Raw genomic sequence first — 26,925 nt, 5'->3', positions numbered from 1 at the left:
ACAGGACTCTAACAGAGGGAGAGAAAAGTTCTTTAAAAGCGCACAGCCTTGTAATCAGGAAGGATTCTGTAAAAGGAAAGACTATAATCACAAGCTTCCTGCTCTCCTTTTCATTACTATGGGAGAAATCGTTCCTTTCGTTCAGCTGAGCATCTTGATGCGTCTTGGATCTGCGCAGGTGGCCCTGGAGCTGAGTTTACAATCTGTAGTTGATTTGCCCGGGGTAAAGAGTGAGACAGTAAAGAAAGGAGGTCTAACCTAACAGCTAGGTTCGAGAGAGAGATCGCAGGGGCACCGCTGCCAGAATGAAATCCTCGGTGGAAGACCAAGCAAAGGGGCTTCACATCTGAGGAGCTGTTTTAAACGGTGGGCCGTGGAATGGCATTGCAGCCCCTCCCTCACGACTCAACAAGCCTCACCACAGCTTGAAATCGTTTGCATGTCCCCATTTTCTTTCACATCCCTACTCCTAGGTTATGAGATAACTTAAAATTTTAGCCAAGGCTGTTAAAATTTCCCTATCCTGAAGTCTTATCTTATTCAAAATTCTCGTTACTCCATGTCACACTAGGATCATCTATTTAGATCATAACTAATAAAAGGTTCATTATTTACCATTTTTTTCTTACATTGTTTTCTCCCATCAACAGATTTTTGCTTGAATGCTTTCTTGCCTGTTTCAGACAGAGTATATGGGTGGTACTTTCTGAGGCCCTACATGTCCAAAATGCCTTCTTTTGCCCTCATATAATAATGTTTTGATTGGATATAAGATTTTCAGATCATAATCCATTTTTCCCCAGGAGCCTATAAATATCATTCCTTTGTCTCCCAAGATCCTCCAATATTGCGGATAGTTTAATTATGGCTTAACTCTCTGTTCTTTGTCAATAACTTGTTCTTTCTGGCTGTGATTTATCCTCAATGTCAAATTTGTCCTTGAAGCTCAGAAATTTCGCCAGGACACTTTGTGTGTGTCTTTTCATTAAACCCCCCTGGGACTAGGGCATCCTTTAAGTCATGAACTCTTTTTTTTTTTTTTTTTTTTTAGATAATTATTTTTTTTATTGAAGGGTAGTTGACGCACAGTATTACATTACATTAGTTTCAAGTGTACAACACAGTGGTAGAACATTTATATACATAATTCTAGGTTCCAGCTATCACCCTACCAAGCTGTTACAATATCTTGACTATATTACTTATGCTATACATTACATCCCGGTTACTTATTTATTTTACCATTGGAAGTCTGTCCGTTTTTTTTTTTTTTTTTTTTTTTTGTGAGGGCATCTCTCATATTTATTGATCAAATGGTTGTTAACGACAATAAAATTCTGTATAGGGGAGTCAATGCTCAATGCACAATCATTAATCCACCCCAAGCCTAATTTTCGTCAGTCTCCAATCTTCTGAGGCATAACAAACAAGTTCTTACATGGAGAACAAATTCTTACATAATGAATAAGTTACATAGTGAACAGTACAAGGGCAGTCATCACAGAAACTTTCGGTTTTGCTCATGCATTATGAACTATAAACAGTCAGTTCAAATATGAATACTCATTTGCTTTTTATACTTGATTTATATGTGGATACCACATTTCTTTCTTTATTATTATTATTTTTAATAAAATGCTGAAGTGGTAGGTAGATACAAGATAAAGTAGAAAACATAGTTTAGTGTTGTAAGAGAGCAAATGTAGATGATCAGGTGTGTGCCTGTAGACTATGTGTTAATCCAAGCTAGACAAGGGCAATAAAACATCCACGTATGCAGAAGATTTCTCTCAGAAAGGGGGGGTGAGGTTCTAAGCCTCACCTCTGTTGATCCCCAATTTCTCACCTGATGACCCCCCTGCGACTGTGCCTGTCTTAGGTTGTTCCTCCCTTGAGGAATCTTACCCGTCTCTGGCTAACCAGTCATCTTCCGGGGCCATACAGGGAAATGTGAAGTTGGTAAGTGAGAGAGAAGCCTTATTGTTTGAAATGGTTAGCTTTTTATTTCCTTGCATACTTATGCCCTGTAGCTTCTATGCCCAGCATTTGTCTTGAGGTATCTTTACCACTTGGAAGAATTATGATACTCGGTAAATTTGGTATGAGGCACGAATTCTATTTAAGGGTTGTAATTAGGAAGGAAGAAGAAAAGCTATAGAAGTAGCAGGCGGAAGAAAACATGGGAAGATTGATTATTTCTTTGACATATCTTCTTGTAGAGTAACTTCAGCATGTATAGGTTTTAAACTACTACTTAAATTGCACACATACATTAACATAATAGGAGTATAGTTACATAACCAAAGCATATCTGTAATTACCAGCCATCTCCAGTGAAACCAAGAAAACCAGTTAGGCACCTTAGGCATTTGTGAAAACTTATCTATGATAGGGTGGATATTGTCCAACTGAACTTGAACAGTCTGAGAGAAATCAGACAAATTAAGACAACCCATTCCTGGGGAATGTTCACATCCCTTATGTTCTTTTAACAGTAAATAGTCTGTAGGTGTAAGATTTTGGAGCACTACAATTTGCACTTCTCCTAATTCTTGGTTGAGTTCCAACAGTATAGATCCAGTCAAATTTGTTGTTTTACTGTATGCACAGGCCAGCTTAGATATCTCCTTCATTCCCGTGGCAAGTCCAGGAGCTGGTGGGATGAGTGCATCTACAGCTGTAGCAGTGCGTGGATCTTTGTTGGGGTTTTTTGATGATCATCTTCTGGCATGAGTCTTCCAGAGAGTGCTGGTGTTGGAAGTTCTCTTTCATATCGTATCTTAGTTCATTTTCAGGGTAGCCCAATTAGGCTTTGATCTTCTGTATAAACGCAAACAGACCCTTTGCCTACACTTTTATGTGCCCTTTATACCCTTGTGTAGAACTCATTGGAGGTTATCACACAGGAACCGCCCTTTTTGTTTTGTTTTGTTTTGTTTTTGGTATCACTAATCTACACTTACATGATAAATATTATGTTTACTAGGCTCTCCCCTATACCAGGTCTCCCCTATAAACTCCTTTACAGTCACTGTCCATCAGCATAGCAAAATGTTGTAGAATCACTACTTGCCTTCTCTGTGTTGTACAGCCCTCCCTTTTCTCCTACCCCGCCATGCATGTTAATCTTAATACCCCCCTACTTCTCCCCCCCTTATCCCTCCCTACCCACCCATCCTCCCCAGTCCCTTTCCCTTTGGTACCTGTTAGTCCATTCTTGAGTTCTGTGATTCTGGTGCTGTTTTGTTCCTTCAGTTTTTTCTTTGTTCTTATATTCCACAGATAAGTGAAATCATTTGATATTTCTCTTTCTCTGCTTGGCTTGTTTCACTGAGCATAATACCCTCCAGCTCCATCCATGTTGCTGAAAATGCTTGGATTTGCCCTTTTCTTATGGCTGAGTAGTATTCCATTGTGTATAAATACCACATCTTCTTTATCCATTCATCTATCGATGGACATTTAGGTTGCTTCCAATTCTTGGCTATTGTAAATAGTGCTGCGATAAACATAGGGGTGCACTGATCTTTCTCATACTTGACTGCTGCATTCTTAGGGTAAATTCCTAGGAGTGCAATTCCTGGGTCAAATGGTAAGTCTGTTTTGAGCATTTTGATGTACCTCCATACTGCTTTCCACAATGGTTGAACTAACTTACATTCCCACCAGCAGTGTAGGAGGGTTCCCCTTTCTCCACAGCCTCGCCAACATTTGTTGTTGTTTGTCTTTTGGATGGCAGCCATCCTTACTGGTGTGAGGTGATACCTCATTGTAGTTTTAATTTGCATTTCTCTGATAATTAGCGATGTGGAGCATCTTTTCATGTGTCTGTTGGCCATCTGTATTTCTTTTTTGGAGAACTGTCTGTTCAGTTCCTCTGCCCATTTTTTAATTGGGTTATTTGTTTTTTGTTTGTTGAGGCGTGAGAGCTCCTTATATATTCTGGACGTCAAGCCTTTATCGGATGTGTCATTTTCAAATATATTCTCCCATACTGTAGGGATCCTTCTTGTTCTATTGATGGTGTCTTTTGCTGTACAGAAGCTTTTCAGCTTAATATAGTCCCACTTACTCATTTTTGCTGTTGTTTTCCTTGCCCGGGGAGATATGTTCAAGAAGAGGTCACTCATGTTTATGTCTAAGAGGTTTTCGCCTATGTTTTCTTCCAAGAGTTTAATGGTTTCATGGCTTACATTCAGGTCTTTGATCCATTTTGAGTTTACTTTTGTATATGGGGTTAGACAATGGTCCAGTTTCATTCTCCTACATGTAGCTGTCCAGTTTTGCCAGCACCACCTGTTGAAGAGACTGTCATTTCGCCATTGTATGTCCATGGCTCCTTTATCAAATATTAATTGACCATATATGTCTGGGTTAATGTCTGGATTCTCTAGTCTGTTCCACTGGTCTGTGGCTCTGCTCTTGTGCCAGTACCAAATTGTCTTGATTACTATGGCTTTATAGTAGAGCTTGAAGTTGGGGAGTGAGATTCCCCCTACTTTATTCTTCTTTCTCAGGATTGCTTTGGCTATTCGGGGTCTTTGGTGGTTCCATATGAATTTTTGAATTATTTGTTCCAGTTCATTGAAGAATGTTGCTGGTAGTTTCATAGGGATTGCATCAAATCTGTATATTGCTTTGGGCAGAATGGCCATTTTGACGATATTAATTCTTCCTAGCCACGAGCATGGGATGAGTTTCCATCTGTTAGTGTCCCCTTTAATTTCTCTTAAGAGTGACTTGTAGTTTTCAGAGTATAAGTCTTTCACTTCTTTGGTTAGGTTTATTCCTAGGTATTTTATTTTTTTTGATGCAATTGTGAATGGAGTTGTTTTCCTGATTTCTCTTTCTGTTGGTTCATTGTTAGTATATAGGAAAGCCACAGATTTCTGTGTGTTGATTTTGTATCCTGCAACTTTGCTGTATTCCGATATCAGTTCTAGTAGTTTTGGGGTGGAGTCTTTAGGGTTTTTTATGTACAGTATCATGTCATCTGCAAATAGTGACAGTTTAACTTCTTCTTTACCAATCTGGATTCCTTGTATTTCTTTGTTTTGTCTGATTGCCGTGGCTAGGACCTCCAGTACTATGTTAAATAACAGTGGAGAGAGTGGGCATCCCTGTCTAGTTCCCGATCTCAGAGGAAATGCTTTCAGCTTCTCGCTGTTCAATATAATGTTGGCTGTGGGTTTATCATAGATGGCCTTTATTATGTTGAGGTACTTGCCCTCTATTCCCATTTTGCTGAGAGTTTTTATCATGAATGGATGTTGAACTTTGTCAAATGCTTTTTCAGCATCTATGGAGATGATCATGTGGTTTTTGTCTTTCTTTTTGTTGATGTGGTGGATGATGTTGATGGACTTTCGAATGTTGTACCATCCTTGCATCCCTGGGATGAATCCCACTTGGTCATGGTGTATGATTTTTTTGATGTATTTTTGAATTCGGTTTGCTAATATTTTGTTGAGTATTTTTGCATCTACATTCATCAGGGATATTGGTCTGTAGTTTTCTTTTTTGGTGGGGTCTTTGCCTGGTTTTGGTATTAGGGTGATGTTAGCTTCATAGAATGAGTTTGGGAGTATCCCCTCCTCCTCTATTTTTTGGAAAACTTTAAGGAGAATGGGTATTATGTCTTCCCTGTATGTCTGATAAAATTCCGAGGTAAATCCATCTGGCCCGGGGGTTTTGTTCTTTGGTAGTTTTTTGATTACCGCTTCAATTTCGTTGCTAGTAATTGGTCTGTTTAGATTTTCTGTTTCTTTCTGGGTCAATCTTGGAAGGTTGTATTTTTCTAGGAAGTTGTCCATTTCTCCTAGGTTTCCCAGCTTGTTAGCATATAGGTTTTCATAGTATTCTCTAATAAATCTTTGTATTTCTGTGGGGTCCGTCGTGATTTTTCCTTTCTCGTTTCTGATACTGTTGATTTGTGTTGACTCTCTTTTCTTCTTAATAAGTCTGGCTAGAGGCTTATCTATTTTGTTTATTTTCTCGAAGAACCAGCTCTTGGTTTCATTGATTTTTGCTATTGTTTTATTCTTCTCAATTTTATTTATTTCTTCTCTGATCTTTATTATGTCCCTCCTTCTGCTGACCTTAGGCCTCATCTGTTCTTCTTTTACCAATTTCGATAATTGTGACATTAGACCATTCATTTGGGATTGTTCTTCCTTTTTTAAATATGCCTGGATTGCTATATACTTTCCTCTTAAGACTGCTTTTGCTGTGTCCCACAGAAGTTGGGGCTTAGTGTTGTTGTTGTCATTTGTTTCCATGTATTGCTGGATCTCCATTTTGATTTGGTCATTGATCCATTGATTATTTAGGAGCGTGTTATTAAGCCTCCATGTGTTTGTGAGCCTGTTTGCTTCCTTTGTACAGTTTATTTCTAGTTTTATGCCTTTGTGGTCTGAGAAGTTGGTTGGTAGGATTTCAATCTTTTGGAATTTTCTGAGGCTCTTTTTGTGGCCTAGTATGTGGTCTATTCTGGAGAATGTTCCATGTGCACTTGAGAAGAATGTATATTCTGTTGCTTTTGGATGTAGAGTTCTATAGATGTCTATTAGGTCCATCTGCTCTACTGTGTTGTTCAGTGCTTCCGTGTCCTTACTTATTTTCTGCCCAGTGGATCTATCCTTTGGGGTGAGTGGTGTGTTGAAGTCTCCTAGAATGAATGCATTGCAGTCTATATCCCCCTTTAGTTCTGTTAGTATTTGTTTCACATATGCTGGTGCTCCTGTGTTGGGTGCATATATATTTAGAATGGTTATATCCTCTTGTTTGACTGAGCCCTTTATCATTATGTAGTGTCCTTCCTTATCTCTTGTTACTTTCTTTGTTTTGAAGTCTATTTTGTCTGATATTAGTACTGCAACCCCTGCTTTCTTCTCACTGTTGTTTGCTTGAAATATGTTTTTCCATCCCTTGACTTTTAGTCTGTACATGTCTTTGGGTTTGAGGTGAGTTTCTTGTAAGCAGCATATAGATGGGTCTTGCTTTTTTATCCATTCTGTTACTCTGTGTCTTTTGATTGGTGCATTCAACCCATTAACATTTAGGGTGACTATTGAAAGATATGTACTTATTGCCATTGCAGGCTTTAAATTCGTGGTTACCAAAGGTTCAAGGTTAGCCTCTTTAGTATCTTACTGCCTAACTTAGCTCGCTTATGGAGCTGTTATATACACTGTCTGGAGATTCTTTTCTTCTCTCCCTTCTTGTTCCTCCTCCTCGATTCTTCATATGTTGGGTGTTTTGTGCTGTGCTCTTTCTAGGAGTGCTCCCATCTAGAGCAGTCCCTGTAAGATGTTCTGTAGAGGTGGTTTGTGGAAAGCAAATTCCCTCAGCTTTTGTTTGGGAATTGTTTAATCCCACCATCATATTTGAATGATAGTCGTGCTGGATCCAGTATCCTTGGTTCAAGGCCCTTCTGTTTCATTGTATTAAATATATCATGCCATTCTCTTCTGGCCTGTAGGGTTTCTGTTGAGAAATCTGATGTTAGCCTGATGGGTTTCCCTTTATAGGTGACCTTTTTCTCTCTAGCTGCCTTTAACACTCTTTCCTTGTCCTTGATCTTTGCCATTTTAATTATTATGTGTCTTGGTGTTGTCCTTCTTGGATCCTTTCTGTTGGGGGTTCTGTGTATTTCCGTGGTCTGTTCGATTATTTCCTCCCCCAGTTTGGGGAAGTTTTCAGCAATTATTTCTTCTAACATACTTTCCATCTCTTTTCCTCTCTCTTCTTCTTCTGGGACCCCTATAATACAGATATTGTTCCTTTTGGATTGGTCACACAGTTCTCTTAATATTGTTTCATTCCTGGAGATCCTTTTGTCTCTCTCTATGTCAACTTCTATGCGTTCCTGTTCTCTGATTTCAATTCCATCAATGGCCTCTTGCATTCTATCCATTCTGCTTATAAACCCTTCCAGAGTTTGTTTCATTTCTGCGATCTCCTTTCTGGCATCTGTGATCTCCTTCCGGACTTCATCCCATTTCTCTTGCGTATTTCTCTGCATCTCTGTCAGCATGTTTATGATTCTTATTTTGAATTCTTTGTCAGGAAAACTGGTTAGGTCTGTCTCCTTCTCTGGTGTTGTCTCTGTGATCTTTGTCTGCCTCTAGCTTTGCCTTTTCACGGTGATAGGAATAGTTTGCAGAGCTGGGACGAGTGACGGCTGGAAGGACTTCCTTTCTTCTTGGTTTGTGGCCCTCCTCTCCTGGGAGAACAGCGACCTCTAGTGGCTTGTGCTGCGCAGCTGCGCGCAGACAGGGTTTCTGCTTCCTGCCCGGCTGCTATGGAGTTAATCTCCGCTGTTGCTGTGGGCGTGGCCTGGCTCGGGCAGCTACTCCAAAGTGGTGGAGTCGCATTGGAGCAGGAGCTGCTGGGAGGCTATTTATCTCCGTAAGGGGCGTTCCTGCTCCCTGCAGCCCAGGGGTTAGGGTGCCCAGAGATCCCGGATTCCCTACCTCTGGATTAAGTGTCCCGCCCTGCCCCTTTAAGACTTCCAAAAAGCACCCGCCAAAACAAAACAACGACCACAAAAAAAAAAGAAAGAAAAAAAATTTAAATCAAAAAAAAAAAAAGTGGCCGCTCGTTTTTCTTTATTCTCCGGCGCCAGCCTCAGGCCTCTGCTCACCGGTCTTGCTGCCCTGTTTCCCTAGTATTGGGGTCCCTATCCCTTTAAGACTTCCAAAAAGCGCTCGCCAAAACAAAACAGCAAAAAAGCAAAAAATAAAAAAAAAATTAAAAAAGAAAATGGTCTCGTGCTTTTCTTATGTCCTCTGTCACCCAGCCTCCAGTGCCTGCTCACTGTTCTTGCTGCCCTGTTTTCCCAGTATCGAGGGCCCTGCACTCTGGCCCGGATGGCTGGGGCTGGGTGCTCGGCAGTCCTGGGCTCCGTCTCCCTCCCGCTCTGCCTATTCTTCTCCTGCCGGGAGCTGGGGGGATGGGCGCTCGGCTCCCGCAGGGCCGGGGCTTTTATCTTACCCCCTTCGCGAGGCACTGGGTTCTCTCAGGTGCGGATGTGGTCTGGATATTGTCCTGTGTCCTCTGGTCTTTATTCTAGGAAGGGTTGTCTTTGTTATATTATCTTAGATATATGTTGTTTTGGGAGGAGATTTCCGCTGCTCTACTCACGCCGCCATCTTCCGCCCCTCCTCGTGAACTCTTTTATTACTTTCCTTCTCCTTCTGGAACTCCTATTATTAGAAATTGTGTCTAATTGATCTTCTATGTCTTGTATCTGTGCATTTTAGGATTTAGCATGTTTTGTTTTGTTTTGTCCTAGGTTATTGGGACACCCCCTTCTCCCAAACATTAATTTGGTTTTCAGAAGTGAAATCATTCTAATTTTTACTTGAAATTCTAAATTCAGAAATCATGACTTTTCAGGTCTATAAGATTCTTATGCTCTGAATCTATCTTAAAACTTACTATGTTTCCCCCCTCGTTGTATTTTAATTGAATTTTGCCCTTGTTTCTCCCATTAATTCTGCCTCTACTTACCCACATCTTCTGGGCAGCTGGGCTGGCCTCTTCCCTGCCAATGACATGTTCTCTTTGCAAATTCTTTTGCCTGATAATTTGGGAAGTCAGCCACTGGAATCCCTCCAGCAGCAGTGGACAGACTGCCACTGTAATATGGGCCAGCTCTAAGTGGGACAAGAAGCCAGGATGGTTCTGTTGAGGTTTTGCGGGTGGGGTGGGGTCTCTGTTCTCAGATGCAAGAAAGCTAAATTTCTTTCTAAACCTTCTCCTTAGTTAAAGCTAACCCACCCCCCGGTGTCAGTGGACTCACATTAGTTTCTCCCAGACATGATCACAGCAAGGAGCTAAGGCAGCCAGTTTGGGATCCTCACACCTAGATGCCACACAGTGAGCTCTTAGCTGTGTCCGGACTCTTCATTTGGTGACTGAGTTGTCCTAGCTGGGAGAGACTGAGATCAGAAGTGACTGTACAGGTTGTCATTTCCCCAAAATTCTCTGGGGCGGGCAACTAACTGCAGCATTGCTGCTCCAAATCAGCGGGGGTCTGAAGGACAGAGGCTGCTCCCCACCTTCACCTGGCAGCTCCGGTTCGAGGGCATTAGACTCAGCCGTGGTGCTACTCCACACATTCTTTCCCCCTTGGACTAATCCATAAAAATAGAGTTAAAAATTTAAGTTCCAATTACTGTGGTGACCAAGTTCAAAATTGCTGTTCCTAAGACAAACGTATTTGAAAAGAAACTTTTCAATGAGTTTTCCTCTGCCTGTTTCCCATTACCAAACCTCGTTTGCCAGCCAACATCCGCTGTTCTATATGGGCTCCTGTGCGTTGTGGTAACCTCTGGTGACTACCCTTCTCCTGGGCCACTGTTTGGTTTCTGTTCACAATTCCAGGGGGTGGAGGGGGAGGTTCCCCACACCACCTAGCAATGCTCAGAATGTCAGCTGGGAGACTGAGAACTCAACTCAGTTCTGATACTGTCTACCCGGAGATGGTATCAGATCCCACAGAACTGTTCCCTGCCACACCCCATGCCCACACCAGACACAAGTCCAGGCTGTTACCTGCGCTTCTGACCAACTGGCTACTGGTCAGAGGTTCGAACAGCTCCCACCTTGGGTTTGATTAATTTACTAGAGTGGCTCACAGAACTCAGAGAAACATTTTACTACCAAATTACTGGTTTATTATAAAAGGATAAAACTCAAGAAGAGCCAGATGGAAGGTAGGCACAAGGCAGGGCACAGGGAAAGGGTGCAGAGCTTCGAGGCCCTCTCAGGGCGCACTGCTCTCCCCAAGTTTCCACACGTTCACCAAACCAGAAGCTCTCCAAACCCCATCCTTTGGGTTTTTATGGAGGCTTCAATATAAGGGCATGGTTAATTAAATAACTGGTCATTGGAGATTTATTCCATCTGCAGCCTGCCCCAGTCCAGAGGTCAGGGAGGTGAGGCTGGAAAGCCCCATTCTCTAGTCACACGGCTGGTTCCCCCAGCAGTCAGCCCAGGCTTTAGGGGATTTCCAACCATTGCCTCCTTAACATAACAAAAGACCTCTCAACACTTAGGAAATCATGAGGGTTTCAGGACCTCTGTGCCAGTAATGGGAATAGAGACCAAAGATATGTTTCTTATTATAAATCACAATATCATGGCCATTTCACCTAGAGATCAACAAAATGATGTCCTAGGGACTGAGCCTCAACCCTCCTGCCTGTTAGGTGCCCACCTCCACTCCACTAGCCTTAATTTGTCTAAAATGCATCCCCCCTGAATGGGGATGTACTGCCACTGAAATGTTCCTCAAGTGTACTGGAAAATGCCTGCATCCGGGATTTCAGGAAAGCTTATAGAGGTCTAGAGTTCCTGGATTCATAATGTGGGAGCCGAGCACTGCAGTTGCCATTTAAAATAACTCTTACTCATACTACAGTTTGAGAGCCATGGATGCTACAAAACCACATGGGAGAAAATTCCCTTCCAAATGGCCAGTTCCAACGACCTCCCCCCCACCCCCCCATGCTCACTGCTCCCAGTGCCGAGTCAAAGAACACCCAGTAAATGGTCTTCGAATTACACAACACCAGTTGTTCATTAAAAGAATAGCTAGGAACATTCCAACCAGGCAACATTCCTTCCATAGTGACCATGTCATAGGTGCATCTCATTCCACATAGTATGTGCTCTGCTCTGATGGGCTTTGCTGTGAACCCTCCAGGTTTGGTGGACTATTCCTGTGGGAAGGCAGGCCTGTGCAATGAGGTCTTGAAACTGCCTGCCAGGTCTTGCAGCTCAGTCCATACTGGACAGTATTATATGGGCTACCACAGCACTATTCACAATAATTCAAATTAAATCAAACTGATGGTCGCCTTCAACGCTAGACTACATACTGTGAACTGCCAAGGGCTGAGGATCAGTTGCCATGGAAAAGGTCATGCAATTCCTCAGACTGTGAACAAATCTTTTCTTTCAAGCCTTGAAGAGCTACATTGCTGACCAGGTAACCAAGCTTTAATTTTCGTTTAGTAACCACAGCCTAGCATCTGAGATCCTTATCCCAGTAAGTTTATTTTACTGAGAATGTGGCTTTTCCCAGGCATTATCTCCTTTAATTCTCCCATCAACCTTGACAAGTAGGTAACACTGGAGTCCACTGAGGCAGACAGGTTGTACAGGAAGCAAATGGTGATGCTGGGAAGTGAATCCAAAGTCTGGCTCCACAGTCTGTACTCCTAACCATTATGTGATTCCCAGAGGCACAAGATTAGTGATCCAGGCATGATTATCTTTGTTCATTCATTCATTCAATAAAATGGACTCCAGGTCAGACCTGAGCTAGGCGGTTGGGACACGAAGTTGAGTAAGCTCATTACCCTGCCTGCCTTTGACATTCCCAGTCTAATGAACACAAACAACTGCGTGGCAGTTTGTTGGCATTAAGTGCTAGGGTAGAGGTGAGGGGTGAGGCTGTGGAGACATGGTATGGATTAAGTAGCCCAGGGGATGGTAAATTGTGGAGCTGCAGGGAAGAGTGGGAGTTGGAGGAACTGGAGGACCCAAACGGTGGAAGCAATGTGCTCAGAGACCCAGCGCAGGAAAAGGCAGCGAGGAAACTGCAGGATGGTTCCAGGGAGGTCTGAGTGGGTTTGGAAGAGTGGCGAGGGGCGAGGGTGGACAGGTTGGCAGGGACTAACCTAAAACGGCCTCTCTGCCTGAGAAGAGCTGGAGCTTTATCCTCAAGGTAACAATATGCCATTCAAGTTTAAGAGGTGGATTAAGAGGATACTGGTGGCCTGGAAAGGATGGCCTTGCCTGCTACTCTTCTGTCAGATCACAGAGGCCCAACCAAGTGCAACTGCCACAGGGGCTGCAAACCCCCAGCCCAATGGCCTAGGTGGCCAGCAAGCACTTGAAAAGGATTATGAAATAGCTAACGGTGTCTCTATGGTGTAAATGACCAGAATTGACTCCAAAAGATGTAGAAAATAGGAATTGATTATTATCAATGAAATAAACTGAAAATGTTATTGAGTTATGCCAGGCCCATAAAGTTTTATGGATAAATTGTTTCAAACTTTCAAGGACCACGTAATTCCTAGCTAAATTATTTCTAGAGCACTGAGAAAAGCCCAAATGACTGCAGGTAACATAACCTCATTTTTAAAGCCTAGAAAATACTTCATAAAACACTAGCAAATAAAGCTCAGACATGTATTGAAAAAACAGTACCCAAAGGCCAAGGAAGCTTTATTTCAGAAATGCAGACATACATACACTCTGAAAAAACTTGTTACTTTGAAGCTGAAGATGGTTGTGTTCTATGAGAGGGAGGGAAATCACATTTGAGAGGACTTTGGTCTGGACGCTTGCATGGGCCATTTAGTTGGACAATGGGAGCCAATTATTTACATGCTTCCCCATCCTGCTTTGGGGAAAAATGATTCCCAATGCAAAAATTTTAGCAGAGTGTTCTGTTTGATGATGTAAATTGTTTTATATGGTTCAAAAGAAGAGGTATGGAATAAACATATTAAGACCCTCATTTAAATAAAAAATGGAGAAATTCCAATGGCTAAAAATCATACATACAAAAATGCTCAGTCTTACCAGTCATTAATGATATCCATGTATTTAAACAGTAAGGTATAATATTTTCCCCTGTCAAATTTAAAAAGATTTAGAAAATGGCACTTTTGAGTTCTAGCAAGGATGCTAAATAATGAGCAGTTACACCCTCTCTTGAAAGCATTTCAGCTACCTGTGTCAGAACACTGGAAGGAAATAACACATTAAGAGCGATGTTTATTTTTCCTTTATTTAAAAAAAAATTGAGATATAATCCACAAGCCATAAAATTCACCTTTTAAATATACAAGCCAGTGATTTTTAGTGTATTAATGAGATTGTGCAAATCACCTCTAATAGCAACTATTTTCATCACTCCAAAACCCCTTTTAGAGTCCTCCTCCCCTGGGATACTCTCTCAAAGCAATTTCTCTCGCACTAGATGGTTAAATAGGCCTGAGAATGCCTGTAGCTTGGGAGAAGCCTGGCCCTGGGCAGTGTGTGGGAGGCAGCCCAGCGGATCTCCCAGTTAGGTCTTCAGCAGCAAAGCCACTCCATTCCTCTCCTAGCTATTGGAGAGGAAAGATCTAAGGGGCTGAGATCTGGAGTTGAAGGGACCACCGGGTCTTTTCTGAATGTTATTATGACCCAGTGTTTCTCAGGTCTGAGTGCACAGTAGAATGACAAGAGCTCAGGCTCCACCCTAGAATAATTAAATCAGAATAATTAAATCTTTGTGGGCACAGCCCAGGCATCTGTATTTTTCAAAAAGTTCTCCAGATAATTTTAATGTGTGACCAATGTAGCAAAGCCCAGCTTTAAGTCATAATTCTGCTTCTAGCACAGGTAAAAAGGAAGAATCAAAATTAACATTTGATAGAATTCTTCTAAAAATCTGATGTGTATGGTGGAACATGTTAGATTATCTATAAAAATATAAAATAAAAGGAAAGACAGTAAACAAAAATACTTTATTGCTAATGTTTTGATTGTATTCAAATTTTTATTTTTTGAACAAAAAACAAGACAGTGATTTTAAACAATAAAATGTGGTATATTCTAGACACTTTTTTTTTTAGATGGTTTATTAAACTGGGACTCCTACAGTTCTTTCTTTAATGGTGATATTATTTACCATTTTATCATCACTCTAAACTTGCTAAAAAAAGAATCACTCTGCTTAAGTGAAGCTTCACTTTAAGGAAGCACTCCACTACCACATAAAACACACATATAGAACAGCCATTTATTTATATTTACAAAAAGAAGTCTGTTCAGCCAGTCTGTTCAGCCATTCTAGTTTTGTTGTTTCATTGCCCATACTGAGTCGGCAGAAAGCTAGTAAGCAAGACTTCACTTCAGTAGCGCAAAGGATGGCATCAACCAAACTTCGTTAAACAAACCAACAAATGACAAACATATTCAACAAAATTCAACTTGTATATAACAGTGATAAAAAACAATAAACATGTAGTGGGTCACAACCAGACTGGTTTTCACTGTGCAACTTTCCTCAGGCAACAGTCTTACTCATTTCACACAAGGAATATGCATCAAAGCCTTTGTTCATGAAGAAAATGCCCTTCAAACAAATTTATCATAAGGCCAAAAATGGATGAAGCAGTATGGCCCAGAGAAAAGCTTATTTGTAATGTGTATATATAGTAATACACATTTGTAGATCTACTGCAACTTAAACTATGCATATAGTTATTAGACAATAAATGAATTGGCTCAGTGAAGTGAAGAAGTATTCACTTTTCTATCAACATGTAATTATTGCTAATATGCTACACATTATGTTTGACATGAAAACTGTAGTAACTTAGAATAAAGCTGCCATATTGCCAGTGTCAGCCCTATAGCAGGCATTCATATGGACAATATGACATCTAATTCTGAAGAAAAAGCAAAAATTCCACTGCAAGAAAATAAAAAGAAAGGCTTATGCACTGTCCCTTACATTTTTGCCTATCTTCTTTGGAAACAAAAACAAGTCCAGTTCACCACAAGTCAAGCACAACTTGACAAGCAAGTTTAGCGGCATGGAGAAAAAAGCGAAATAAAGCATGCATTTACAACTAGTACTGATCTAGTCTAATTCGTCATACAAACTGGAATACAAATATCCAATTTAAATAAGACTAGACTAACTGCAATGTAAAAAAAAAAACACACACACACAGTAGACTTAGTTTGATACTGATTAATTTTTAGAGTAAAACTCATCCCGTCCCCCTCTTAATACTCTACTGCAATTTATTCACTGATGGCTAGAATATTTACTTACTTAAAAAAGATATTAAATACCTGTGTCATGAAATTACATTCTTTTTAACAGTAAGACATACTGTATAAGAAAATAGCTCATGTGTGAAATGTGTCTGAAATGCATTTTTCCTCACAACTATGAAAACATCCATTCACACTAAAACAACCCCCACACACATCCCCCGCCCCCCAGAAGAAAAGTTAGGGAAAGATGGGGCGGGCCAAGGTGAGGAGCAGAGAAGGAAAGGCTTACCAGCACAGTGATTAACAATGGTTCAAGACAGAACCAACAAAAGTTGGTCAAAAGATGCCCCCAATACATGGCTACAATTAAAAAACAAGCTCACCCACTTTTGGTTCATTGCAGTGAGACCAAAAAAAAAATACCTCTCACAGATTCATATAAATACTAGACTCCAGCTCTTGTATTATCATTACTTTTTAAAGTTTTTTCTACTTGTTTTTGCAAGGCCTAGGTACCTTATTACAATTTATATTCACTCTGCAACAACTACAAGAGGTAGGCATAGAGCATGAAAAAGTTTCTCAGTTAGTACCTCCATGTGGGTTGTTCACCGCATACCACTCACTTTGCACGTGGAAAGTGACCATCTTCCAGCCTTTTCTAAATCCTAAAACAAAGCTGCTGCCATCCCATAAATGCTCTACAAGAGTGTACTCACAGATAAGAAACTTTCTCTACTAAAGGATACTGTCATCGTGTTTGTTGCAGAGCATTCATATATACATATTTATTTATTTAAAAAAATAAACCAATAACAACAAAAGCTGAACCCAGGGGTTCCTAGAACCAATTCTCTTGATTCTCTATTTCCACAAAATAAAGTGTACCATTTGGCCAAGACTACAGATGTGTTTTTTCCCCCCCACGAATGCAAGTGCCATGCAAAATAAATTAAAGAACAGATACTAAAACATACACATGATAAAACTACTGAAGTAGATCTTTAAAAGCATTTATATAAACATAATTTATAATACTTTTCTTTTTTCCTCTTATGTACAGTCACAAAGCTGTAGTTATACATCTAGAATTTCCTCCGCTGTGCCTCCACAGCGCAATCTGTAGCGACCAGTTCTCCAGCTTATAGTAGGGTCCCATAATGCTGACAAAAAAATGTATATTGTCATGGATTCACGGATGAACCAGGCTACTGCATAATCAAGTTTTGAAAAACACAGTGTGCCACCCTAGGGGTAAAAAAAAAAAAAGGACTGTCAAACTAAAGACATGGTTAAAAAATGAAATTCTTCAATTTCACTCCCTTATACTATAGAAATCATGTGTATAACTGCTATGCTCTTTCAGTTACAGAAAACATTAATCATGAGTAGAAAAAGCACTAAAATAAGAGCTCTCCTAATATATTCTTAGTCTGAATATTTGATTTGTTTAACGTTTTTATGGAGCCTTAATAAAAGTGATTGTATAACCAACAAAAAGCTGAAATCAAGTGAAGTTTTGTGCCCACATTCCACTAAGGAAAGTAATGTGCAAGCCTGATATTAACCTTCAATACAACACTAAAAAATGGCTCTGAGAGATCTTAATCAACCTTTTCTGACTTAAAGTAGTTTTAGTTCCACCAAATGGCTGCCAACCTTTTCATGCCTATCCACATACCTGGACACCCCTGAGTTGAATGTAGTCAAATATAAACCATGCCAGGCAATGACACATGAAAAATACCATAATGTCCCATCTGAATACATGGTGGGCTGCCCACCCAATAATCAAACTGGCAACAAAGCATTCTGAAATTGGCTCACAAATTATTGTAGCAGGAAGCATGTTAATTCGCAATTTGGTCCACCTTAAAAAAAAAAAAAAAAAAAGAATTTTCTTTAAATAACAGCCTGGTTATGAGACCAATCAATTTTTTCTCCAAGATGATCAGTTCTATGTTATATGAAAAGGCCTTCCCCTTTAAAGAGTACTTAATTAATCTCTTTTCTATTTTTATTTAACCTATTAAAAAACTATACATGCAATAGATAAAATTCCAAGTGTAGAAAATTCAAAAAGAGAGATCAGCATATAAAAAAATTCCAAGTCTCAACATGTTTTTTAAATGTTTTCAGTGTTACACAGAAAAGAAAATATATTTAGACATTGAGTTTATTTTAATAAAGAAGCTAAGCTCTCTTACTTGGAACTCAACAAATATCTGACTTTTAACCAAGGATCAAAAGAAGAAAGCCAACTGATTTACCTGATCATTCTGGACTGAAACTGAGAAATTGAATATGAGCCAGAGTTTTGCATTGCAACTTGAGTGGACATTGCAAACCTCCAACCTCTGAAAATTAAGACAATTATAAAATGAGCTATGATGAGAGCACATGCAAGCATGATTGTTATGCATTTACTCATCACTATAAAGAGGAAGCAACTACCAGTGTTCAGGCTGATCCTAGTCTTCAGAATTAGCACCCCACTCAACATGTATCACACTACTGGATGTTTTAGTTGGCCCATCGTAGTACCATCTAAGAGACTACAGCCCCTCAGCTTAGTTTAAGAGACTTAAAACACAGGCATTCTGAAAGTACTAAATGGGGTGAGTTCTGTATTTAATAGTTTAGTCTCTGATCACTACTAACCAAAAACAAACAAAAATGGGGTAGGGGATGTGTGTGTACATATTCAACATTAAATGTAAACAAAGTATAATTATGTATCTTATGGGAAACACTATGAAATCATGAACCAACCAAATGAACACTATAATAAGAGAATTAAAAAAATATACTTCAAATTTTAAAATCACATCTTTAACAAATTATCACACAAGGCAGTAACCCCCTTTAAAAGCAAAAAAGAATCACTGACAGAGAAATGTTAAGTCAGTTATGTGAAACATTAGGTGGCTTCTTAGCAAAGCAAAAAGAATCTGAGAAATTTCAAAACTTGTAAACATTCTTTAAATTTTCACTTGTTGGTTTAAGATTGCACTGATATTTAATTCTTCTAAAACACATGGAAATTTACACCCATAATAATAAAAATTCACATTCATAGAGGAGCTTCCTTTTAGTCACTTCACAATCCATGTTAACCTGATGAATATAGAGGAATCAGAACATTAATTTGCTTCATTAGTATAACACACCTATGAACATATCTATCTTACAAGGTCTATGAATGTATTAATGGGAATTACTTTCTAAAAATATTAACCTATTCTGCACTCCCTAGAAAAAAATAAGATAGCCCTTAATCCACAGATTTAACAAATAGAGTAAAACAACTACGGAGAAGTTAGGTACTAAACACACGATAGCCTAATGTAATTAGTTTTCTTACCGGTCAGCTATTGCTTTGGCCATGAAGTAGTCTTCAGCAATGTATTGGGCAAAAGCTATAAGCCCTCCTGCTTGATCTAATACATCCTTTCTCATTAAACATGACATTCCTGTCACACATTTGAAACCAGTTACATTGGCAGAAATATAGGACCTTGGATGGGAAGTTCCAAAATATACCTGACAAAACAAAAACATATGTATACAATTAGCATTTTATGTGAAAAGTACGGTGTTGATAAACTCTTTCCTAATGAATTTCCCTTAAGTATGACTGAGTGACTGACTATCCTATTATTCTTATATAAACTACTGGAATAAAAATTGGTGCAAAATAGTGTTTACATAGAGCAGGCAGTCATTTACTTGGTTTAATACTCTTATTATCCCCATTACAAGAAAAATTTACTTATAGGAGGGAAAAGTATATTCTATTCTCAAATAAATGTTGCTTTTTCTAAAACTGCAAATCAATGATTTATCTAAATAAAAATCTGGATATAAAATGTGTAAAAATATCACTCACTGACATAAAGTATTAACACATATTTAATATATCCTGTTTTCAGAATGTTCATGTAAGTACACACACATCTACATATACAGGTGTATATATATATATGTCAAATATATTCACATGCATACATACAAATACCACCTACAGGTGTATCAACCCATAGTACAATCTATTTCTTAATTCCTTCTCTTGTACCCTTTCATAGCTAACTGCTTCCTGCCCCGGTGTCACTAAGCTTCTTCCCAATTTCCCCAATTTTATTTTTCAGTGTGTTTTTCACAAGCAGGGCAGACACTAAAATTCTATCTCCCATTTTACTGTCCTTTCCCTAGAATGCACTGAAGTCATGAGATATACAAGCTGCTAAATTAAGGCAGAAAAAGATGGTCATCATCTTCCTTATTAGATATGAAACCTTGCTTATTATTTACATCTTAGATATGCTGCCTTTTCTAATTAGCCTGAAACAGAGAGCAGTGCTCCTTCTCAAAGGCAGGAGATACACACACAGCCTGAGGCAAGAGAATTACAAGGGTGATTAAGAACATCATTCTCGTAACACAGGCTATGTCCAGACTGCAATGAAACCCTGGTGTTCGCGGAGGTAACCGAACCAAACTTTTAAGACCAGAAGTACACATTTTGCTTCCTTAAGCAGTTATTAAGTGAGGTCTTAGGAATGAGGTGGAACTAGGGACTGTGTCGAATGCTCCCAGGACTTCTGTGAAGACTGAAATAATTCCTCTGGCCTATTTCCACTCACTCTAAGTACTAGACTGACCTAAACTATGGGAGCGGGTGTGATCTGGGATGTGCTTTATCACTGACATATAAATCAACCCGGATATTTCTAAAAAAAAACCCACAATGTGGCATGTAAGAATAAAAAATTTTTATTTTAAAGTACTCAGAGTTTCTTTTACTAAACAAAAACTCTGGGATTTAAGACAATGATTTCTTGCTGGACAAATGTATTTATAGGCAATATTACAGAAGAGCTCAAACTGTCAAAGGTTAAGTGCAAGTTTCCACAATATACCTTTAACCCCTCAGATCTGTGGTAATTGTAAGATTGTGATTCAAAAGAATATAAATGCAGACATGCTTAAAAGCAAGTTTATATATTTAAAGACTATATTATCCCTCCCTTATAACATTAAGAGACATTTTTCCTCCTAAATGTTTAACAGTACAGGAATAGCTAAGTCAAGTATAGGAAACATACATGATACAGCCAATAAAAATTACTTTTGTAAAAAATGATTAATCTTATGGGGAAAAGCTTATTAAGTAACAAAAATAAGATAAAAATTTCTTTGAGTACTATCTCAACTTTGTTTTTTAAAAGACACATAGGAAAAAAAGGGATCCTAGTGCTAAAATGCTTAAAACAGAAACAAAGAACATTAATTTTTAAGCATGGAACCTTCTCTAATTGGTAGGGGTATGGGTAGTTTTTTTTTGGGTTTTTGTTTCTTCTATTTTCCTATACACAAGGTTTTATTTCTGTTATAAAGTGAAGAGAAAGAAATGGAAACCATAAAGTAAGTTTCTCAGATAATCTTTAGAACTCTGTTTTAAGAGGAAATCAAATGACTTATATGAACAACTGTTCCTTTTTTGTATATTTGAAATACTTCCTGATTTTTAAAAAGGAGTCTTTTCAGAATGGATCTTTGAAAGAATTGTGTAACAGGTACTCCTACGTAAGTTAACAGTTTAGGCCTGAACTCCAGAGCTTCAGTCTAGGACTGACAGCGAGGACCCCCGGGAAAAAGAATCTGTTGCGTTCAGCACAGTATGTTTCCTGTGCACATCTGCTCACTGCCAGAGTGCAGGAGTTCAGCTGTGAGTGTTTCTAGGGGCAACAAGAATTTCTTCACTAATGAGACCACTACTCCTCCTAACATGAGGATTCTAGTACTCACTGTGTTAAAACGGACTTAATACAGTTAACTTCAGACTCAGACACAGAATAGTCTCAAGCTTCTGGGAGATTGGGGATCTGATTAGAAGAATACTATTTATGACTATCATACTTACCTGTTCTAATGTGGCAGCAAAGCCCTGTCTGTCCGCCACGTAGGGTAGCCCATGAACCAGGCCTACTTTCTCTGTCATCTGGTTAACCATGTCGGTGAGTGTGTCTGGAATTACTACAATAAAAAACACGAAAAGGGCAAGGGAGAGACACAAAATTATTTTTAGTAAAATGCTTACACATGTAAAATACATTTTTTGAGTTGTTATTAAGTTCTTAATAAAAATAAATTCCTTTTTACATTTGGATCTAATAAAATGAATCTCAAATCACCTTTCAGAATAGAATACAAAACTTCCAAGAGGCATAATGTATGTTAAGCTAATTTACTTTATACATTTTCAGGCCAACGTATACCTCAGGTGTACCACAGGCAGCATATACCTTGAAAATGTCACTCCCCCCATTTCAGATCCTCCAAAGTGGAAAAATGGACAATGTGTCTTAGTGGAAAAGGTATAGGAGAGAGGTCAAAGGACCTCAGTTTTTGTGCTGGCTCCTCCATTCTCCAACCACAGGAAATGATACTCCACTTCCCTGGAGGATAGGAGATACTCTCTCTCATAAAACTCCAGTGGGAATTGAACAATACTTGACAGATTTGTACACTGAAAACATAACAAATATATGATAGTAAGTAATTTAACACAGCAAATGTGAAGAAGAAATGTAATCTCTGACCTTGAACTGATAGATTTGTAATGATCATGATTAATTAGGAGTGCCACACTTCTATTAATTTTCAAATGTGCATTTTAAGCTAATAACAATTTTAAAATCACTATCCTATCTTCAAATAGCAGGCAACTCACACCACTTTACATGACTTCATTTTCATTTTCTTCAAGTCTTTAAGAACTAAATCTACTGTGTAGAAGTTCATTTGGACCATAAACACACGTGTTCTTGGGCATCAGCCCATAGGGGATATGTGGCAATGTCTACAGACATTTTTGGTTGTCAGAACTGAGAGAGGGGTGCTACTGACATCTGGCAGGTAGAGGCCAGGAATGGTGCCAAACAGCCTCAGTAACAAAGAACTTCCCAAATGTCAATGGCGTTGAAGTTGAAAAACTTGAGGTAATTAGAATACAACAGAATATTACAAAGAACTCAGTTATTCTAAGTATAAGTAAGCACATATTAAAAAAATCCAAAAATGTAAATTACAATTTCTGTATATAAAATGCTTCCTTCTAAAATCATCTAAAAGCCATGTATGTATTCTAATAAAATATTCACCTATTAATTTCTGTTCCTTTGTATGAGATAGGATATTACACATTCCACAGATTAAAGTAAAGGTGTCCCATGAACAAGGGAAAATTTACACCTATGAAAAAGCTTGTACACTATATAATGGGCCATGACTATTCTTTCTTAATGGTTGGAATTTTCTCTCAAATGAAAACCTTTTTATACATGTAACATCCTAGGTTAGCATAAAAAAAAAATCAACATTTTAGTAAGTATAAGATTACTGATAATACTATTAACTGTAGAATTTATTTGTTACTTACTTATAAACAATCTAGCATCAACACTGGATATTTTCCAAGAAGCTTCTTACATACATATTACCATGAAATAGTGATGAAATTAATTACTTTATTAAATAAACAAAATTGATAAATGTATTTTCAGAGTGTTTTTCTTATTTTATCATCAAATAAATAATTTCAGAAAATAAAAAAGAAAAGCCTCACCTCTTATTCCACTATCACAAATCCATATGAGATCATACTTTGCAACCTCATATCCTGGCATTAAATTATTAATTTTAGGATTAATGCCAACTTTTTTGCCACCTAAAAATGTAAAAGTACAGCGGTGAAAGATCCACTAACACTGAAAATATTTTCTATGATACAGATACATGGTAAAGAGAAAAGTACTTGTAAATTTAGTAATTTAAACAAACATACTTTAATATCGTTTTACATTCTTTATTCATAATATATTTAGAAAATTGTTCATTCTCAAAAAGATAATTACGTAATTTATCATAGAAAATTTATTAGCTCCAGTTTCCTAATTCTTAAAGCCCAGCATTAATAGTAAGTATTAATCAACATTGACTGGTAAATACTCCTCTATAAGTCTTTAGAATAAGCCTGTAGGCTTTTGGGAAAATAATCTTTTTGCAGTGTAATAAACTGAATTCAGTCACTCACTCCCAAGTAAAGGCAACACATTGAAAATACTAAAGAAACAAAAGCAACATACTCTCACATCTGACTGATCAGTGTAACATAATTTGGGGTGAATTTTTTTGTTATTTTGTTAATCCTGGATATGAAAAAGACCCTCTGTTTTTCTAACTGAAGTTTATTCAAGAGGCTATAAACACCTTTCACTACCTAGACAAGAATGTATAAAGCAAACACGCTAAATGACATCAATAGGTGGCTAACCCCTCAACTTATAGTCTGTTGAGAGGATTATTGAAAATACTATTAACTGTAGAATTTATTTGTTACTTACCTATAAACAATCTAGCATCAACATTTGGATATTTTCCAAGAAGCTTCTTACAGACATCGATGGCTGGGTCATCATGATCTTGTACACAAAGGAGTACTTCATACTATTCAAAGAACACATTTTATGTAAAAACCTCTTCTACAAAAATAAGTATTCATTATTAGTATTTACAATTAAAGAACATTAAGAAAAACAAACAACTATACACACAAAATTAAAAAGTTGAGAGTATTCGTAAAGGAATGCAAACACTTATGATATCAATTGTTCCTTTAACCAAGAGCAGCTTCTTTAGAACAGGAGCCTGTTTGCAAGCCGAAGAAGAGATAATGAAGAAATTGGCGGCACCCAGTTTGAAGTCTTGCCACTCCAAGACTGGCATGACCTAGAAATTAAACTTTTAATCTTGAGCTTCTCTGTGGCCTTCATTACTGAAGATGTATTATATGCTCAGAGGGCACCTAACAGTGTAAAAGCAACACAGAAAGCAAGCAACACAAACATATCCTTCATTCCCTAGGTTTGTCTGTGAACTTAAGTGCTATAAATTACATTAAATCCAATTATGATATAAACTTACAAGGCTTTCCCAAATACCATGTGAAAGGGATAAAGTGAGATTAGAGTATAATAATTTTTTAAGTAAAATTGAGTTTGATTCAAAAATCCCGAAAAGCACACTTAGCCTTTTAACTATGACAATACGCAGGATTTTATTTTGCCCAGTGCTTGGTATACTCTTCGACAGTAAATTAAGGAAGTCATTTCTTTGCACTTGACTGGCTGTGTCAAAGTCTCCTGGGACATTTATTTAAAAAAAGAGAATACTGGGCCCCATTTTTAGACTTTTGAATCAGAATCTCCATGGGTGAATCTGACATGTAACCACATTTATAAAATCTTGAACTAAACCTCTAAGTTACCGTTTAGTAAACTACTAAATGTTAAAGAAGTCTCTGCTTTCACACACAAAGATGCTACTCTATTATTTTGTGGGATATGTATCTAAGTAGCAATTTTTTTTTCAAAAGTGATATATTCGGCATCTGTGCCTGTGCAGGAACAGGTGCGGCATCTGATTTCTGTGTGCAGCTCCGCCCGGAGCACTTTGTTACAAAAATGCGGTGGATGCTTTTCAGAGTTTATGCTATTGTGGGAGTATATGATAGAAGTTTGTGATGCGGGGAAAAAAAAAAAGTGATATATTCATGCTGACTCAATGACAAAGATCCTACTGAACACCCTTTCAAAAATGGGTCGAATGTGAAATCGGTTAATTATGGCCACAAAATAAATAAATAAATAACAAAGCTCTGTGTTCTGAAATATGAAAGCTAAAGACACAACTTTTTAGGTGTCTAACATGCAGAGACTCACTCAGGTAAAAAGATCTGTTTTATTTACTTCCACTGAAAAGCATACACAAGTTAAAAGTGGAAATAAAATGTTTACAGTGTCCTTGAGCACAATAATTAATTGCTGTTTGCCTAATATATTTTATCTCAGCAAAAACTGAGAATATAGAAATCAGTGGTTGAGCACCAAAGAGCCAGGACTAAGGTCCATGAAGAAGGTAATACGGTAGGAGGTTTTTTTCAAGTGTAAAAATATTTTCGCAATAATTAGGTAGAGGGGAATCTATACTTTATTCATACTTTCTATATACTATTATTATAAATCCTGCCCAATTTACCTTTAACAATGACTAACCAAAATTGCCACTCAAGAGGTGCTGAAACCGACTTTACAGCTACTTTGTCTCCAGAGACCAGATAAAAATCTGCAGATGGGCAGGACATCCTCCTGCCACAGCCCTGAATTTCCCAAAGGGTTGATTCTAAGTCTTATAAAGCATCAGCCATCTGCCCAGCCTCTCAAAACAATGTTTGGTTGACATTGACCTTAACAATGAAGATTAGAAAGGTTAAGTGACTTTCCAAAGGGTAAAAGTAAAAATTAGCTTTTCTATTGCAGTGAGCTGCTCAGCAGGCTTGCTCTAAAGAGAGTTCCTTGTTTTCCCAAATATAGGATTGTTTCTTTAATGTTCTTATAATTTATGCTGTTTGGCAGGTATGAGTGAATATAGTGAAAGGAGATATTTTTATATAAGCGACACAATTCCATAAAATGTAATTAAAAGCTAGTCTTAGCTTTCTTCCCCAGCAAGAGAAAACTCTGTAAAACAGAACTAGAAATGTACTCAATGGGAAGGAAAAAGTTATTACTAAGTTAGAGCAAAAATTTTTTGAGACATGATATGATGTTAGTAAGGGAGATGTCATTTACCTTTATTCAAATATGCATGGTTTAAAGTTTTTATTTTTATGGGTTACACCTCTTAAATTTAATTTCAAATGAAAAGTATTTCCTGATTAACCACAGTGCACACGAAAGTCAATTCACATCTAAAAAATGCTCACTCTTCTTAAACATGTAACTTTCACTTAATTGTTACTGATATTGAAAATATACCAAACTGGCAGTGTCATTATAAGTGTTTTCCTAAGTATTAGATTTTAACCAGGAATCTTCATTTTTCAGCTCTGATAATCACCTTTGTGTCTTCACAGTTTGATCAAACACTTTATTCGTTAAGACTCTGTATTTGAATAGTTAAATCACCTCAACTATGTTGCAACTGGCAAACACAAGATACTGAATTAGTTAAAGGCTTTCTTAGCTAACACAGAAATAATTTTATCAGATATATTTTTTACTATCT

The 26,925-nt window shown here is 38.1% G+C and overlaps 1 protein-coding gene across 2 annotated transcripts in view; it reads right to left on the bottom strand.

The window, feature by feature from the left end:
• Nucleotides 1-14,533: 14,533 nt before the first annotated feature.
• UGCG (UDP-glucose ceramide glucosyltransferase) overlaps nt 14,534-26,925 on the bottom strand; it is a 32,739-nt gene continuing 20,347 nt past the window's right edge. For both annotated transcript variants that reach the window (XM_036915659.2, XM_036915660.2), the window contains exons 3-9: nt 24,204-24,306; nt 23,426-23,527; nt 21,722-21,834; nt 19,163-19,341; nt 18,069-18,155; nt 17,480-17,669; nt 14,534-17,046 (exon numbers count right to left, since the gene is read on the bottom strand). In XM_036915659.2, coding sequence (XP_036771554.1) covers nt 16,876-17,046; nt 17,480-17,669; nt 18,069-18,155; nt 19,163-19,341; nt 21,722-21,834; nt 23,426-23,527; nt 24,204-24,306 — 945 coding nt within the window. In that variant the 3' untranslated portion in view covers nt 14,534-16,875. The remainder of the gene's footprint in view (nt 17,047-17,479; nt 17,670-18,068; nt 18,156-19,162; nt 19,342-21,721; nt 21,835-23,425; nt 23,528-24,203; nt 24,307-26,925) is intronic.

Source organism: Manis pentadactyla, chromosome 3 (genome assembly GCF_030020395.1).
Source record: "Manis pentadactyla isolate mManPen7 chromosome 3, mManPen7.hap1, whole genome shotgun sequence".
Lineage (NCBI taxonomy): Eukaryota > Metazoa > Chordata > Mammalia > Pholidota > Manidae > Manis > Manis pentadactyla.
Note: the sequence above shows the minus strand (reverse complement) of the source record. Positions and strands in the feature narration are given on the sequence as shown.